This window comes from Mauremys mutica, chromosome 4, assembly GCF_020497125.1.
Source record: "Mauremys mutica isolate MM-2020 ecotype Southern chromosome 4, ASM2049712v1, whole genome shotgun sequence".
Classification (NCBI taxonomy): Eukaryota; Metazoa; Chordata; order Testudines; family Geoemydidae; genus Mauremys; species Mauremys mutica.
In genome coordinates this window covers 116,998,815-117,016,050 of record NC_059075.1, presented here as the reverse complement: position 1 = coordinate 117,016,050, position 17,236 = coordinate 116,998,815, and the positions used below count along the sequence as shown (strand labels likewise).

General features: G+C 47.5%; 1 protein-coding gene across 1 annotated transcript in view; it reads left to right on the top strand.

Moving 5' to 3' along the window:
* LOC123368705 (NACHT, LRR and PYD domains-containing protein 12-like) overlaps window positions 1-17,236 on the top strand; it is a 104,474-nt gene that overhangs the window by 74,963 nt on the left and 12,275 nt on the right. Inside the window, exons 9-10 of the mRNA XM_045013749.1 lie at window positions 3,843-4,010; window positions 14,473-14,643. Coding sequence (XP_044869684.1) covers window positions 3,843-4,010; window positions 14,473-14,643 — 339 coding nt within the window. The remainder of the gene's footprint in view (window positions 1-3,842; window positions 4,011-14,472; window positions 14,644-17,236) is intronic.

Below are 17,236 nucleotides of genomic sequence, written 5' to 3'. Positions count from 1 at the left end.
TGTCCATAAGCCTCTGCCTACCAGAAGGGATACAAATCCAAGATGACTACCAGAAGCTGGGACTAGACAACAAGAGATGGATCACTTGATAAATTCCCCTGTTCTGTTCATTGCCTCTGAAGCACTGGCACTAGCCACTGTCAAAAGACAGGATATTGGGTTAGATACACCAATGGTCTAACCCAGTATAGCCATTCTTATGTTCTAAGTTGACAAAATGATTGACAGTCTAGAGTAGTTCGGTGGGGTGTAACTTAATGGATACTATGGCAGAGAAGGATGATCTTTTGGCCTCTTCATGGCCAAGGGGCAGGTATGAAAGAATTATTTGTGCAGATGGTTATTTCTTCTTATGTTTTCCCAACACTGGCACTTGGATTTTCTTCTCTCCTGCTTCATCTGCCACAGGCAGGAGAAATCATAGAGTTCTGTAAGGGCCTGTCATAAACAGATAGTTAAGGGTTAATGCCTCTGTTACCTGTAAAGGGTTAAGAAGTTCACCTAACCTAGCTGACACCTGACCAGAAGAACCAATGAGGAAACAGATGTTTCAAAAGGAAGGAGGGCAGTTTCCTTTGTTTAGAGTCAGTTTCAGCTGGAGTGAAAAAGATCAAGGAACCAGCCTCTTATCAGAGTAGTAAGTTTTAGAAAGGAATAAATACGTTTATGTTTATTTTCTTTTGTAACTTGTCTTGATGCAATTAGGGAATAATCAATTTTGGGTATTCTTGTGTGTACTAAGGTTTTTGCCCAGGGGAACATCCTGTGTTTTAAATCCGTAGTCTGTGAGATCAGCTTGTATGCTATCTCCCAGAGGTTTTTTTTTCCTTTTACCTTTCTTTTCTTTAATTAAAAGCCTTCTTTTTAAGAACCTGATTGATTTTTCCCTGTTTTTTAGATCCAAGGGAATTGGATCTGGACTCACCAGGGAATTGGTGGAGGAGTCTCTCAAGGCTACCCAGGGAGGGGAAGGTTTTGGGGGTGAAGACCGAGTTTTCCAGTTGACTCAGACATCTGGACGGTGGCAGCAAAACCAGATCTAAGCTGGTAATTAAGCTTAGAAGTATTCATGCAGGTCCCCACATCTGTACTCTAAAGTTCAGAGTGGGGGTGAAACCTATGACAGGGCCATAAAGGAGAGGAGGCATTTCTGCACCCAAATGTTGTCAGTAATCAGTCAGTGAGTGGGATGTCTCATTGGTTCTTCTAGTTCTAGACTTATTGGTTAGGGTACTTGTGTTTTGTGACCATGAACTCTCTGAGCAGATCATGATAAGACTATAGCTGGTCAAGTCAGAGTTTCCATTGTGCAGGAATTCTAAATTTCTGAAAAACATTGTTCTCTTTTGGAGTGAAAAGCAGAAATTTCAAAATTTCCCACAGAAAGGAAAATCTGGGGGAAAAATCATTTTGAATTAATGGACATATTTTGTTGCAAAAATTTCAAAAAGAAATTGAGTCTGGGAGTTGAAGTTCTGGATTTCCAGGCCCATCCGTGGCTCCCAGGGCTTCTAGACTCCCAGTGCCCCATTAGCCCTAGCAGATTAATGGGGAGCAGGCAGCCAAGAAGCCCAGTGAGCAATGACTGAGATGAATGCCTCAGAGGTAAGGAGTTGGGGCTCCCAGCTCTGTGTCAGGGAGCCAGGAGCTGTTCCCTGGCAGAAGCCATAGTTCTCAGCATACAGGGCTCCCCATTACCTGAAGCTGACTGCAGCTGGAGCCAAGGTTCCCAGGGCTTCCAGTTGCTGAGCCAGTGACTTCCACCAGTTCAGTGGTTTGAGTTTCTTTAAAACTTCAGCACAAAGACATACTGCTTGAATATTACATTTTATTTAATTTAAATTATTTTAAGTAGGTTATGGCAGGTTTCAGTTTTAACACTGAGGACTTCCTGAGGACTGATCAGTGCAAGCACTGTTGGAAGGGCAGTTGAGCAAGCAGCCCTGGTTTGGCAGAGAGTTTGGCTCACAAACGGTCCATCTAGCCCAGCAGCCTGTCTTCCAGCGTGTAGCCCTGAGGATTAATCTGTTGGTCTGTATAAAATGTCTTTTTGATAAAAGTGTGTAGGCTGCATAGATTAATAGAAATTTGCAATAGCTGTAATGCAAGATACCTAGAAGCTTCTAGGCCAGACATCCTGGCCTATTTCCTCTGTGACGCTGAAAGCAACCTTTAAGACCCTTACTCAGAAAAGTAATAATAGGATACAAACCTACGCAAATTGTCTAGGGACTTTTTGAATGTCTGCTAACCTTTCACCTAGTTAGGGTGAAAAGTGGGGTTTTTCTGCCCACAAATTTCACACATACACCCGCAGATGCGTACATACTGTCATTAGTACGCACATAAAAGGTCAACCTATGAAAACAGGTACCCTCACCTTTCCATGGGGGAAAGACAAATTTGGGCATAGGAGGAAGGATTTCTCCCTGTAAAAAGGGTGACAATCCTCCATTAGACAGGCGATACATCTTTCTATTCTTGTCGTCTCAACCTACTTCGAAGCCTCTTTCTCCTATGAAAGCTGTCAATACTAAGTCGTAGTATTATTTCTTTTCAAAGTTGTAAGTACGAACTCTAGTACTACTATTGCAGAGTGCATTAAGAACTGTAATATTTGTAACTTTGTAATCTCAAACTGCTTTTAACATTTTACATTTACTTCTTGTTTCATTGATTTTAAATAAAAGGTCTTTATGACTAATTCTGTCTCAGTGTAATTTCCTGTCAAATACCCCAATCTCCTTGTATAAATTCTGTGAAGCCTGATTCAAGACGAACTTTATCTTCTGATCACATATATTGGCGAGCTATACCCATATTATTAATATCTATCAATTATTATTAACATTACTAATTAATTAGAAAATTAATTATTAAATAAAACTAAATTAAGTGGATAAATTCCACTGTCCCTACTAACCCTCCCCAAATCAGGCTACAAACAGTAGCCAATCCCAGATGCTTCAGAGGGCTGCGTTTTGCAGAGCCAGTGCCAGGAGTGCAGAGGAGCAGGATCTCCCCTGCTCTGAGCCTGGTCCAGCTGCCTGGGGAGGGGGATCCCCTTACAGCCTCTTTGTCTCATTGAGCCTCCTCTGATTGAATGGGTTGCACCATTCTGGGGCTGATCTGTGCCAAATCCAATCTGATCTGTGGTTGGTTGAGAGCTGAGTAGGCTGGACTTAAGGGACCTTGTGCCCATCCTGAATTGTGGTTAGTCAGTAGAGAGGACTGGGGCGGGCGCTGCATGGGGGGGAAGCCTTACAGTAAGTCTTATTCCTCATTGGTTAATGTTAGAGTTTGGGGGAATGACATATTTGCAGGGGCGGCTCCAGGCACCAGCATGCCAAGCATGTGCCTGGGGCGGGAAGACGCCGGGGGCGCTCTGCCGGTCACCGCAAGGGCGGCTGGCAAGTTGCCTTCGGCGGCATGCCTGCGGGAGGTCCGCTGGTCCCGCGGCTTCAGCGGACCTCCTGCAGGCGGGCCGCCGAATCTGTGGGACCAGGGACCTCCTACAGGCAAGCCGCCAAAGGCAGCCTGCCTGCCGTGTTTGGGGCGGCAAAATACTTAGAGCCACCCCTGCATATTTGGGCCATTCTCAATGCTGATTGGTTATCTCTGAAGGAGAAGCAGTGGGGCTTAAGCAGGAACAGCCTCCCAACACGATTACTCATTGGCTAAGGGATGGGGCTTGAAACAGGGCCTAGGGTAGAATTTCTGGCCCATTCTCAATGCTGATTGGTCAGGGAGAGGGGCTGGTGGGTGGGGTTGCCTTTCAGAATAGCCGTGACAAGCCCGGTTCACACTGTGATGCCCCTTCTCTGAATTTCTCTCTCCTGCAGCTTGGGGCCTTGTGATCTCACAGCTGCTGGCTGTGGTAATCTTGCTGCTGTTCTGAGAACCAGCCAGAACCTGACAGAGCTGGATCTGAGTGGCAATAAACTGGGAGATGCCGGCGTGAAGCTGCTGTGTGAGGGACTGAAACAAAACTGCAAATTACAGAGTCTGAAGTAAGTAAGATTTGGCTTCCTCTGTGTGTTTGCAGATGTTCTCTATGTGAAAAGCACAACAGGGCACATGGCTGGTGTCTGCTCCCTGCAGATACATGGATAAGCTGAGAGTTCAGTGTCTCCAGTACCTGCATCAATGGGTCACAACATGCCCCAGCCTGCCCTGTTTGTAAAATGGAAACTAAGTAAAGCCCACGCCAAACAATTAGCTCCTCAGCCCCCTGTTGTTTGGAGGGAGGGAGGGAGGGAGTGTGTGTGTAAAACAATTTTCAATCAAATGCATTTATTAATAAGAGATCACTGTTACCCTTCAACTGCCAGCCTATTTTATAGATCATTCTAATAATTTTTGACACCTTGAATTTTCATATACAGTAAAAGCTGTTTTATCTGGCACTTCACCATCTGACAAACCAGCATTTCAGATCTTTATTGATATGCTGGTTTATAGTCCAGTTGGCACAGGGCCAGCATGGGGGTTGGGGAGCTAACGGGGGTGCACACCGCAGGCTCTGGGAGGGAGTTTGGGTGTGGGAGAGGGCTTGGGACACAGGAGATGGTGCAGGGTGCTGGATCCAGAGGCCGCTCACCTCCGGCAGCTCCCCGCAAGTGGTGACCTGTCACGGCTTCTCCTAGGGAGAGGCGCAGACAGGCATCTCTGTGTGCTGCCTCTGCCTGCAGGTGACACCCCCATAGCTCCCATTGGCCATGCTTCCCAGCCAATGGGAGCTGCAGAGCTAGTGCTCGGTGTAGTGCAGGACAGGGGCAGCACACAGAGCCGCCTGTCGTGCCTCCACCTAGGAGCAGCCAGGACAGGTTACCACTTGTGGGGAGCTGCCTGAGGTGAGCGGCCCCCAAATCCAGCATCCTGTGCCCCAACCCCAAGTTCTGCACCCAAACTCCCTCTCTCTCAGTTAACTGGCATTTTTCACTTTCCAGCACCCCCCACTCCCCAACATGCTGGATGAAACAACTTTTACTGTATATAACAAATAAAAACAAAAGAGACTGTAGGACTCTGAGGATTCTAAACCTCCCCATCTAAGCAGAAATGCTAAACTTGGGTTTAAGCTTCAGCTCCAGCCATGGTGGCTTCTGCCTTTAATGTTCCCAGGGCTGGGGCTGAATGTGCTCCCAGCTGAGAGCCACCACCAGTATGAAGAAACACCCTTTGAAGTGCAGCCTGCTGGGGATGGAGTTGTGTGTTTACAGTTACAAACAGGGCAGGTGCCATTGTTGGACTCATAAACACTTTGGGGAAAGCTGTGGCTCTTCCTTTTGCTTTTTCACTACATTTCTGCTCTTCTACTTTCAAGCTAGAAGCCCCATCCCAGGCCTTTGAGGTTCTGGGACACTCTGAGGACTTGAGGCCAGGTTTTCAAAAGAGATCAGCACCCAGCGGCTCCCATTGTGATATTTAGTTGCGACCAGATTTTCAAAGGATCTGCACATTGGATGCTGAGTCCTCTGGAAAATCTGCCCCCAAAGCACCAGCAGAGTGAGCTGCAAAATCAGCCTCCTGTTGCACGAACTGCTGTCCCTCACTGGAGGTTTGGGGTTAATGCCACTAACGCCTAATGCAGGTTCCGCTTTTCTCTCCCAAGAACATCAAATACAGTGCCTGGAGGGCTCAGGTGCCTCTGTCACCTTCTGCCTCACAATGTCTCTATCAAGGCCTCAGAGCTCCACCATCTGTTTGTAGGTGGAGAGGATTCATTTCAGCTCTGTTTGTTTTTATCCTTTTATTCCCACTATCCATGTTGTTTAGCCTCTTCCTTCTCTTCCCTCTTGATGATATAGAATCATAGAGTCATAGGACTGGAAGGAACCTCGAGAGGTCATCAAGTCCAGTCCCCTACACTCACGGTAGGACCAAGCACCCTCTAGAACATCCCTGACAGGTGTTTGTCTAACCTGCTCTTAAAAATCTCCAATGATGGAGATTCCACAACCTCCCTAGGCAATTTATTCCAGTGGTTAACCACCCTGAGAGTTACACTCTCTATTACACAGCCTGCAGTAGATCTGAACTATCCGCTATCAAAGACACCCCCCGCCCCCAATCCACTGGTAGTGAACAAAGTAATCTGTCAGTGATTTCCCATCTCAGAGTATTTACCACTACATTAATTTTTCTTCTTTCCCCCTTGCTGTTGGAATCATTACTCAGATGCAGATCCTCCCCTTGCCTCCCACTCAAGGCATCTGCAGCTTTCTGTACCCTCCTGAGGAGCAAGACCTACAGATCTTTAACAGTAACTGAATTTGTTACTTGATCATATACATTTTATGTTCCAGTACTTAAAACAGAAGAATTTGCTCTGACGGATAATGGCATGTGCAGACAGTTGTCTAGAACTGGTCAAGAATTTGCCACTGGAATGATTTCCTGAAGGAAAATGCAGCATCCACAAAATAGAAACTTTGTGTGAGAATATTTTGATTTTGAATAAATATCTTGATTTTTCCATCAGAAAAATCAAAATCAAATATTTTATTGTGGGTGGGTTCAACCCAAACTGAATTTATTTTTGTTGAACTGACTCAAAACATTTCATTAAACTATATGTCCCTATTAGCACATTGCCTTATGGGAGTTGTACCTCAGGCCCTCATTCTCCTATCAGCCAGACTCCCTGGTGGGCTACATCTCCCATAGCGCAAGGTGGACTCTCCTCTGACTAACACGTATGATGAATCATGGGAAGTGGGGGGGTTACATGATTCTGGCTGCATCATGGGAGACCTAGGGGAGCATAGGAGAGAATGGAAGCATCAGGTTCCCATGCTACAATTACAGGAGGAAATGCACAACAATAGGAAAATGCAGCATGATGCAAAAGATTTCATTTTGCTTGAGAGGGCTGAAACTAAAAGTTTCTTCATTTCTAAATTGATTTTTTTTTAAATTTCTGTTTCATAAAAATTGACACCTCATCTTTTTGTCACTCTTTTGGATGAAAACAAATATTGAAATATCAAAATTTCCTGCTGGATGAAAAATCTGACTCTTGCTCAGCTGTCCTGTTGAATGAATTTGATCATTGAGTTAATTACTTTCAAAATACTTTGGATCTGACTCTTAAATGAGGACTCAGTCCTTGTGAGTGCAGTATTATCTTTTTAAAAACAGAGAAACCAGCATGAAAGTCCTTTTCTTCTTTTACTTCAGGCTGTGACTAAAATGATTTTGTTTTTTAAATGCTCACTGAAGACTCCACTTTGATCCCTGACAAACTTCAGAAAACAATGTTTAGCTTTATTTTTTTTCTTTTAACTTTCCTTCAGGTTTCCTTTTAAACATGTTGTGATGGGTTGGATCACAGAAGCCCTCTTGGGAGCTGCCACAAGATGTGCCAAGACTACTTCTGTCCCTGTTTTCCCTGCCAGCTCAGGACTCCAGCACCCTGTCTTGCTGAGCCAGACACTCCCGTCTGCTCCAACACAGACCCAAGTTCTGAATTACTTGCCCCAAAGCTGCAGGTTTACCTGAAAACAGCTCACAGAAGTGTGCTTGTCTTTAGATGCCCAACTCCCAATGGGGTCTAAACCCAAATAAATCTGTTTTACCCTGTATAAAGCTTATACAGGGTAAACTCATAAAATGTCCACCCTTTATAACACTGACAGAGAAATATGCACAGTTGTTTACTCCCCCAGGTATTAATACATACTTTGAGTTAACTAATAAGTAAAAAGTGATTTTATTAAATACAGAAAGTAGGATTTAAGTGATTCCAAATAGTAACCGACAGAACAAAGTAAGTCACCAAGCAAAATAAAATAAAATGTGCAAATCTATGTCTAATCAAACTGAATACAGATAAGATCCTCACCAGTTCCAGAATGCTCCCTTTTACAGACTAATCTCCTTTTAGCCTGGGTCCAGCAATCACTCACACCCATTTGTTCCAGTTTCTTCCAAGTACCCTGGGGGGTGGGGAGGCTCTCTCTTTAGCCAGCTGAAGACAAAATGGAGGGGTCTCCCACGGATTGAAATAGTCTTTGCCTTGTGGGTGAAGACCCCCCTCCTCACTCCTAAGCAAAGTCCAGCTCCATGATGGAGTTCTAGAGTCACCTGGGCAAGTCACATGTCTATGCATGACTCACAGTCTTTACAGGCAGAAGCCATTGTCCACATTGTTGGTGTCACTAGGCATAACCCTAGGTAACTTGGGAGGATGGAAGACCACGAGTGTCGATGAAGCCTTCCCGCTCTAGGCCTAAATGAACCAAAGCTCCTCCATGTTTGAACTTTAATCGACCTAAAAAGCCAGCAACAGAAAATGGAATGTGTATACTCAAACCGGTATAAAGAGGTAGTAATAAGGCCTGCATGCTTCTGGCTGAAGGGCAAGATAACAGATCAAAGGGAAAAGGACAAGATAACGGTTCAAAAGAAGAGTTACTAACAAGCTAGACTTATACCCGCCAAGATGACTTAACTGCTTAATGTAACTGCTACAGGGGAAGGGAGGGGGAAGGGGGGGAAGGGAAGAGCTTAGCTAAAGTAAAGTATAAAAAGAGAAAAATTGCTTATGTTGGTGTGCTTGATCTGAGACGTGCCAAGTCTCCTTGCACCGCTTTGAGATCTCAAATAAACGTCGCTTGCTTCTCCACCCTGGTGTGTTCATTGGCACGACGTACACCGGGCAACAAACCCCACTTCTTATGTGGATTAGAGCATTCCAAGATGCATTGTTCCCCAAGTGCTTCCTGATCAGGTACTTAACCTTGCGAATTCCTTCCTAAAGAAGCTGACCAAATGCCTCGCAAAGCTTACTTAGAAATCAAGCAAGTATACAGCTAATATTCTTAACCTCAAGTACCAAACAATATATGTGTACAAACAGGATGACTAGATATCGTAGACCATAACCTTTACAGAGATATGTTACATGGCACAGGCAGCACAAAACATATTCCAGTTATGTCATATTCCCATAAAGCCTTACGGGAGGTACCGTCACACATGTATTTGGGTTTTAAAACTTTATTTTATTATAGTAATATGAAACCCCTCCTCACTTTTCTCTCCCAGGCGCTTGCTATCACCAATATTTGGGGTATTTTCTCTCCACTTCTTGCATGGGTCAGGTTCTGGATTCTTTTTCTTTTTTGGCTCCTGATGTCTCCACTGAAAGAGACTCTGCACTGTGCCCAGTGCACAGATCTGTCCTTTGATATGCATGATAATACTTCAAACTGGAAAGAAGCGTAAACCCCAGTACACAGGGGTCAATAGAATAAATAAAATAAACCTCAGCAAATGAATGACACACCAAAAATAACACTATTACAGAAAGTTGAACTATATTGGTCACAGGAAAATAGGATCAGGGTAGGAAGGGGATAACATTATCTGATAATTAGGAAACCTTTTAAACCCAATTTCCTGCATCCTAATGCACACAAACTCCTCTGACCCCACCTTCCTCCCTGGTACCTTCCCAAGGTGGATGGTATTGCTGAGATGAGTGATACAGCACTATGGACTCCATTCAGGTTCATTAGAATCCCTTGGGTGGCTCTTGGTAACCTCTGCTGGGTAAGATCTCTCTCTCTTTCTCTCTCTCTCTCTCTCTGGATGCTGGTCACTTCAGTGTTGGAGCTTGTCATAAACAGATAGTTAAGAGTTAATGTCTCTTTTACCTGTAAAGGGCTAAGAAGCTCAGTAAACCTGGCTGACACCTGACCAGAGGACCAATAAGGGGACAAGATACTTTCAAATCTTGGTGGAGGGAAGTCATTTGTTTGTGCTCTTTGTTTTGGGGGTTGTTCACTCTTGGGACTAAGAGGGACCAGACATCAATCCAGGCTCTCCAAATTTTCTGCATCGGTCTCTCATGTTTCAAACTTGTAAGTAATAGACAGGCAAGGCGTGTTAGTCTTATTTTTGTTTTTCTCAACTTGTAAATGTTCCTTTTTGCTGAGAGGATTTTACCTCTGTTTGCTGTAACTTTAAACCTAAGACTAGAGGGGGTTCCTCTGAGCTATACGAATCTGATTACCCTGTAAAGTATTTTCCATCCTGATTTTACAGAGATAATTTTTACCTTTCTTTCTTTAATTAAAAGCTTTCTTTTTAAGAACCTGATTGATTTTTTTCCTTGTATTAAGATCCAAGGGGATTGGATCTGGACTCACCAGGAATTGGTAGGGGAAGGGAGGGGGGATGGTTAAATTCTCCTTGTGTTAAGATCCAAGGGGTTGGATCGGTGTTCACCAGGAACTTGGTGAAAAAGCCTCTCAAGGCTGCCCAGGGAGGGGAAGGTTTTGGGGGGGACAGAAAGTGATCCAGACACTGAAATTTCTGGATGGTGGCAGTGTTACAGGATCTAAGCTAGTAATTAAGCTTAGAAGTGTCCATGCAGGTCCCTACATCTGTACCCTTAAGTTCAGAGTGGGGGAGGAACCTTGACAGAGCTGCTGCCATAGCCCTGAAGCCACAGTCTTTTTGAGGGGAGTGGGAATTTAGCAGGGGCTCCCTGATCTGCGTTGTCTCCAAGCTTCCAGCTTTAAGCCCTCTCTCCATGTCAAGCTGCCCTTTTCCCTGTAAACTTGCTGATGGAGATGTGCAGTCACTGGACTGGTGAACGGCTTGTCCAGGTCACCCTATGCAGAGGCCTCTCAAACCAGGCCCAGCCAGGGCTCCATGTTTCTGCTGTTCTCAGCCCTGACTCCAAGCACGCTGAGCACGGGGTCCACGGGCCTTGATAGCCATTTTAGCTGTAGTCCTTTTTGGTAGGGCCCCCTAGAGGCTCAGACTGGAACTTCAGGAGCTGGGAAACCCCACATGAGGCTTACAAGCACAGTGACCTATAGTTTCAAATTAATTTAAGGGAGGAGATTTGTAGTTGTGATGGGAAGCAGCCAGGCCAAACCTGAGCAGTGCTACAGCAATCACACATGCATGGGGATTTCTCTCTCTCTCTCTCTCTCTCTCTCACACACACACACACACACACACACACACACGAAGGGAAGAGTGCAACAAGATCTCTCACAAACACATAGAGCTGGGGAGTGAGGGGGGGATGTCTCCCTCACACACACATGGGGGAAATAGAGGGGATTCTCACATGCACACAGAGCGGGGGAGTGCAGGGGAATCTCTGTCTGTCTCACACACACACACACACACACACAGACACACACACAGAGCAGGGGAGTGCAGGGGGATCTCTGTCTCACACACACCCAGAGCGGGGGAGTGCAGGGGGATCTTTCTCACTGAGGACTGTGGGAGTGTTTGGGACAAATGTTGAAAGTGGGTGTGATTTGCTATTGTAAATTTTGTTTTTGTTAATATTTTGGTAGTTGTGGGTTTATTTCAGAATTTCTTTTGTCTTATCAGGCTTTTTTGCACCCTCTGGACTGGGATGGCCAGCCTAGGGCCCAGGGGGACAAAGACTGCAGTTTGTTGCAGAGTCTGAGGCTTTAACAGAGATGAAAGTAGTGTACCGATAAGAAAGTGGTCAGCCAGCTTTCACAGAGCTGTGTAGCGGGTGGTGGCAGGGCTGGGGGTTCTGCTTCTTTCCCTGCTGGAAGGGGCACCAGCGTGCAGGGAAAGGAGCAGAACTCTGGCAGCTCCTCCGTCTGTTGTACTGGGAATCTGACACATTTGATCAATCGGTGCACTAAGAAGAAGAAGGGTTCCCCTGGGAACGGTGACCCTGTGCCTGGGAATAAGGGTGGTTCTGAGAGTAAAGCACAGGGTGAGGTGACTAAGTGCCAGCAGGCTCCAGATATCTCAGGGGATGTTGGTTGGGGGGGGCTGTTCAGTACCCCCTTTACACCCTGGGGGAAGGTGGCATTACTGGTTCTGTGGCTTCTGATTCGGTGGACTCTTAGCCTGAGACTGTCTGAGAAATGGAGGCTGAGCCTGTCACTGTGGTTTCCATGGCTTTGGCTGTGGATTCTGGCTTGCTGGCAAAACTCCAGAATAAAAAACAGCCATTGAAGGCCCCAGTTTCTGAGGGTGCTACACAGTGGATTCATTTGGTCGGTGCCATCGGGGAGAACATGGCTTAGATTGGCTCTTTGGTTGGAGGCATGGGGAGTTCTCAGATATTGATGTTTCCCCCTCAGTCCTGGGACCCCCTCCCTCCGCTCTCTCTGAGGTTCCTGGTGCTGAGAGCATGGGATGACAAACTCATGGATTCTTTGGGACCAGAACTCAAAGGGCTTTTCCCCGGAACTATCCAGTAGAATAGTGAAGGCTAACAATCCTGTTAACTCCTCTGTCCACACATGCTCAGTTTGATCCATTTAAAGTGTCATTGGGAAGGACAGGCTTTTGATACGGTGATATAGAGAAGCAAAATCTGTTTCAAAGAAGATTTTAATTTGATGTTCTCCAGAGGGCGGGTGAGTGCCAGGCTCTGTTGGAGGAACTCTTAAGCACTGGACACCCTGGTGCAGTGATCTGAGTCCTGATTTGATTGCTTTCTGTGCGTGTGTCCACACTGCAATTTAAAACTTGTGGCTAGCCTGTGCCAGCTGACGTGGCCTTGCAGAGGCTGTGTAGAAAACTTCTGACTCGGGCTCTTTCAATGCTCTTCTTTGGAGGCTTCTCTTCCTCTGCACTGCACCATGATGAGTATTTCCTTACCCTGCATTAGCCTTATCTCTTTCATTGAAAATAGCAGTGTGTGGGTGTGTGCAGGGGTGTTCTTTCCTTACTCCCTTTACTACCCGTGGGCTGGAACCCACTTCATCAAATGCATGAAGATGCATAAGCCCATGAAATCTTATGCCCAAATAAATGTGTTAGTCTTTAAGGTGCCACAGGACTCCTTGTTGTTTTTGCTGAAACAGACTAACATGGCTACCCCTCTGAATATTTGTAAGGCAAATGAGGTGATGAAGGAGGCCATGCAAGTGACAGACACACCCAATGAGGGGTGTCTCAACATATGTGCAAGATTTAGCAGCTTTTGGGGATGGGGAGGGCTCATACTTGGGTGTGCAGGGGGCTCCCTGTGATGCCTTGAGAGATGGCAAAGACAGCTATACTTGCGGATAGTCCTTGAAGTGCACATGGTCATAACTGGTGTGCTGCCATGGTTACCCCCTCAACTGGCAGGCAGCTCCATCAGGAGCCCAGACTCTGCGGGGGGGTTACAAAAAACAGCAGAACTTCTGCTTTTATAAACCCAACAGAAACTCTGGAATAAGCCCTGCCAAAAGGCAGGGTTGCTAATTTTCTAATTTCTGAAAGCTGGACACTACAGCAGGAGTGTTGGAACTTTCCCATGCTCCACCTCTTCCCTTGAGGCTTCCCTGATCAATCCTCTCCCCGCCTCCCCCCATTGCTAGCTGCTCTTCCCCCTCCCCCTTCCGCGCCACTCAACCCTCTCCACCTCACTCCTGCCCCCCACCCCCACCCCACCAGGGTTCCCTGTGCTTCCGGGACTAGGACGGGAGCTGCAGCCCTTGATGCAGAGCCAGCCTGCCCACAAGATGAATGTAGGAGGAGGCTTTGATGAGCAGGGGCTGGCGTGGGTCGATAACCCATCTCCTCCCCACCACCTGTGGTAACTGGACTTTTTGTGTCCAGTCAGCACATCTGACAGATGCTATACAGGTCCCCTTTCAAGTGGCCTTTCCGGTCAAAAAACAGCCACCTGGCAACTCTAAAACGGGATCACACAGTCACCCTCCTTTCAGGGGCTCTTCCCTCCCCAAACCCTGGGGAACCCCCTGCCATGGGGATCTTCTGTTCTTTGTCTCCTGCACTTTGGTCCCTGGTCTCACTGGAAGGTGGGTGTGATGCTGCCTGTGCTGGGCCTCGCAGCTGCCTCCCTTCCTCAGGCCTGAGCATCAGAGCTGATGGGCTGGGGGCAGAGACAGCAGACGGCTGCGTTCTGCAGTTGAGCAGCAGAGCTAGTGCCGGGGATGTGGAGGGGCAGGATCTCCCAGCACCTGCTCTGAGCCTGGCCCAGCTGCCTGGGGAGGGGGCTCCCCCTATAGCCTCCCTGTAGCGATGGGGCTGCTCTGATTGGGTCGCACCAATCTGGGGCTGATCAGTGCCAAGTCCAGACTGATTGGTCAGGAGCTGAGTGCGCAGGACTTAAAGGGCAACTTTTTACCCTTTCTGAATTGTGACCGGTTAATGAAAAGGGCGAGGGGGCGGTGCTTAGGAAGGAGTCGTACCCCAAACCTTATTCCTCATTGGTCAGTGGCAGAGGTTTGAGGTGTCTAGGCCATTCTCACTGTTGCTTGGTGAAGGGCAAAAGGCAAGTGGTGAAGTTTAGACAGGAAGTCCCACCCACTGCCTATTTCTCACTGGACAAGCGTGGGGCTTGGCCCAGAGTCTGTAGCAAGACTTCTTGCTCATTCTGAATGCTGATTGGTCAGGGAGAGGGGCTGGTGGATGGGGTCACCTGTCAGAAGAGCTATGAAGAGCCCATCCGTTCACACCTTGATTCTCACTCCTCTGCCTTTTTCCCTTCTGCAGCTTGTGGGAATGCGGTATCACAGCCGCTGGCTGTGGGGATCTCGCTGCTGTTCTCAGAACCAGCCAGAGCCTGACAGAGCTGGAGCTGGGTCATAATTATCTGGGAGATTCCGGAGTGCGGCTGCTGTGTGAGGGACTGAAACATCCGCACTGCAAATTAGAGAGTCTGTGGTAAGGAACATTTTGCCTTCTTTCTGCATTTACGGGTGTCGTTTATGTAAAGTGCTCAGCAGGGCACATAGCTGGTTTCTTCTCTCTACAGTTAGAAGGAGAATCTGAAAATCAAGTGCCTCTTCAGCATTTGTAGGAAGGACTCACAATATCTGCCCAGCCTGCCAGGTGTGGAAACGTTAGTGTAGCTGGGCCCACCCTTGACAACTAAACTCTACAGCCCCTTGGTATAAGTTTTAAAACCAACTCTTAATTAAAATGCATTTACTAAAATGCATTCTTACCCTTTAGCTTGCAGCCTACTTTTTAGATCATTTTAATGACTTTTGACACCTAAAATGAATAAAAACAAAAGAGGCCCCAGGACACTGAGGATTCTGATCCACCCAATCTGAGCCCCACCCATGGTGGTACTTGCCTTTGAAGTTCCCAGGGCTGGGGCCAAAGTTGGTGTCTGCTCAGAGACATCATCAGTTTCATGAAATACCTTCTGAAATGCAGCCTGCTGGGGATGGGGTTATGTGTTTACAGTACAAACAGGGCAGGTGAGAGCAGATGCCAATGCTGGACTCCATTATAAAAAAAACAAAACAATTTGACGAAAGCTGTGACTCTTCCTTTTTCTATTTCAATACATTTCTGTGAGTTGTTTCTCCTCTCAAGGTGGAAGGCCCACCCATGCCTGAGAAATCCAGGGAAACTCTGGTGACTTGAGGCCAGATTTTCAAAAGAGCTCAACACTCAGCAGCTCCCACTCTGACACTTTGCCCAGATTTTTGAAAGACCTGCACCCGGAAAGTTGAGCTCTCCTGAAAATCTGCCCCCAAAGCACTTTCAGAGTGAACAGCAAAATCAGCCTCTTTTTTCAGCAGCTGTCCACCAGTGGGGTTAATGCCCCTACCCTCTAATGCTCAGGAACCCCCCCCCACCATTCTCTCCCTAGAACATCAGACATGTGCCTGGAGGGCTGAGGAGCTTCTGCTGCCATCTTTCCCCACCAGTCCACAAACAAGGCCTCAAAGCTCCACTTGGCAGCATGTAGATGGATACAACTCATCTCAGGGCTAGTTGTTTTCTTCTTTATTCCCAGCATCAGTGATCTTTAGCCTTTTGCCTTTTCTCTGGATGATAAGCAGGTGCCACTCCCCATTACACAACCTCCAGAGGAGAGAAAATACCAGCTGCTATCAAAGACCCCTGTCCTGTGTCAGTAATTTCCCTTCTCAGAGCAACCACCAGCACTTCCACTTTCCTTTCCTCCCCCTTGCTCTAGGAGTCACCACTGGGCTGCACTTCCCTTGCTCGCTGCAACTGCAGCTTCCTGTCCCCTCCTAAGGAGCGAGACCTACAGCTTTGGTTCCTCACCCCAATAGGGGACAGGAGATGCAGCAGTTCCTGGACCTTTCAGTGACAATCTGTGACTGGTAGTTCTTCTCCCCATCCCACATCTCTGCGGAGAGTCTTATAGTGATGGTGGATCCTCTCCCTTGTTACAGCTGCCCTTTCTCTCCGCCATACAGTGTAGGAGGGTGGGGAATGAGTAACTCACTGCTAGTGATATGAGGGATGGGGAAGGAAAAAACACCACTGAAGAGTGTCTGCATCACTGCCATGTTGCTCTAACAGATCTGCTGTGAGATCTACTCTCCCATGCAATAGTCTCCACATGGAACTGACGGAAGCACCATCACTTGGGACATCTTAATTCCCCAGTAGACAACTCACTGGAACACACTTTGCAGAGAGCAATCCTGCACTGGCACGGGGAGGTACTAGGTTAATTAATAAGGGTGGCATGTGAGCCTGGCGTAGTTCCCCTTCCTACCCCCCCTCCCCTTACATTTTGGCTGTAATGTGCTGCAGATAAGGGGGTCTCTGGAGAAAGTGGAAGTGACAGCTCACTCCCCACCATCACCCACCAAGCCTTGATTGACAACAGCCACACAGAAATTCAGGGCCGGCTCCAGACCCCAGCGCGCCAAGCGCGCGCTTGGGGCGGTGTCCCAGCAGGAGGGCGGCAGGCGGCTCCAGTGGACCTCCCGCAGGCATGCCTGCGGAGGGTCCACTGGTCCCACAGCTCCGGTGGAGCATCCACAGGCATGCCTGCGGGAGGTCCACTGGAGGCGCGGGACCAGCGGACCCTCCGCAGGCACGTCTGCGGGAGGTCCTCTGGAGCCGCGGGACCGGCGACCAGCAGAGTGCCCCCCGCGGCGTGCCGCCGTGCTTGGGGCAGCGCAAATCATAGAGCCGCCCCTGCAGAGATGTATGAGGCCTGCAAATCACCGACCAGGCACATTGCTGGTTGTAAGGGGCGGGGTGATGGACTGTCAAAGGTTAATTTTAGTTTGCACTTGGCAGACCCTCCAAGGTGTGTGTGGGGGGGGAGAGAGGGGGATGAAAATGTGATGTACTTTCAGAAAAGTCAGTGTCTCATAGCATGACTGTGTCAGGTGGACGAGAATGAGATGAAGGAAAGAGGGATGGAGAAATGGGGGTGTAGTGTGAGGGAAGAGAGAGCTCACACAGAGATCAGAGGCCAGGATGGGGCATGGATATATAGGCAGCTTTGCCCAACCAGGGTTTAGAAGACAGA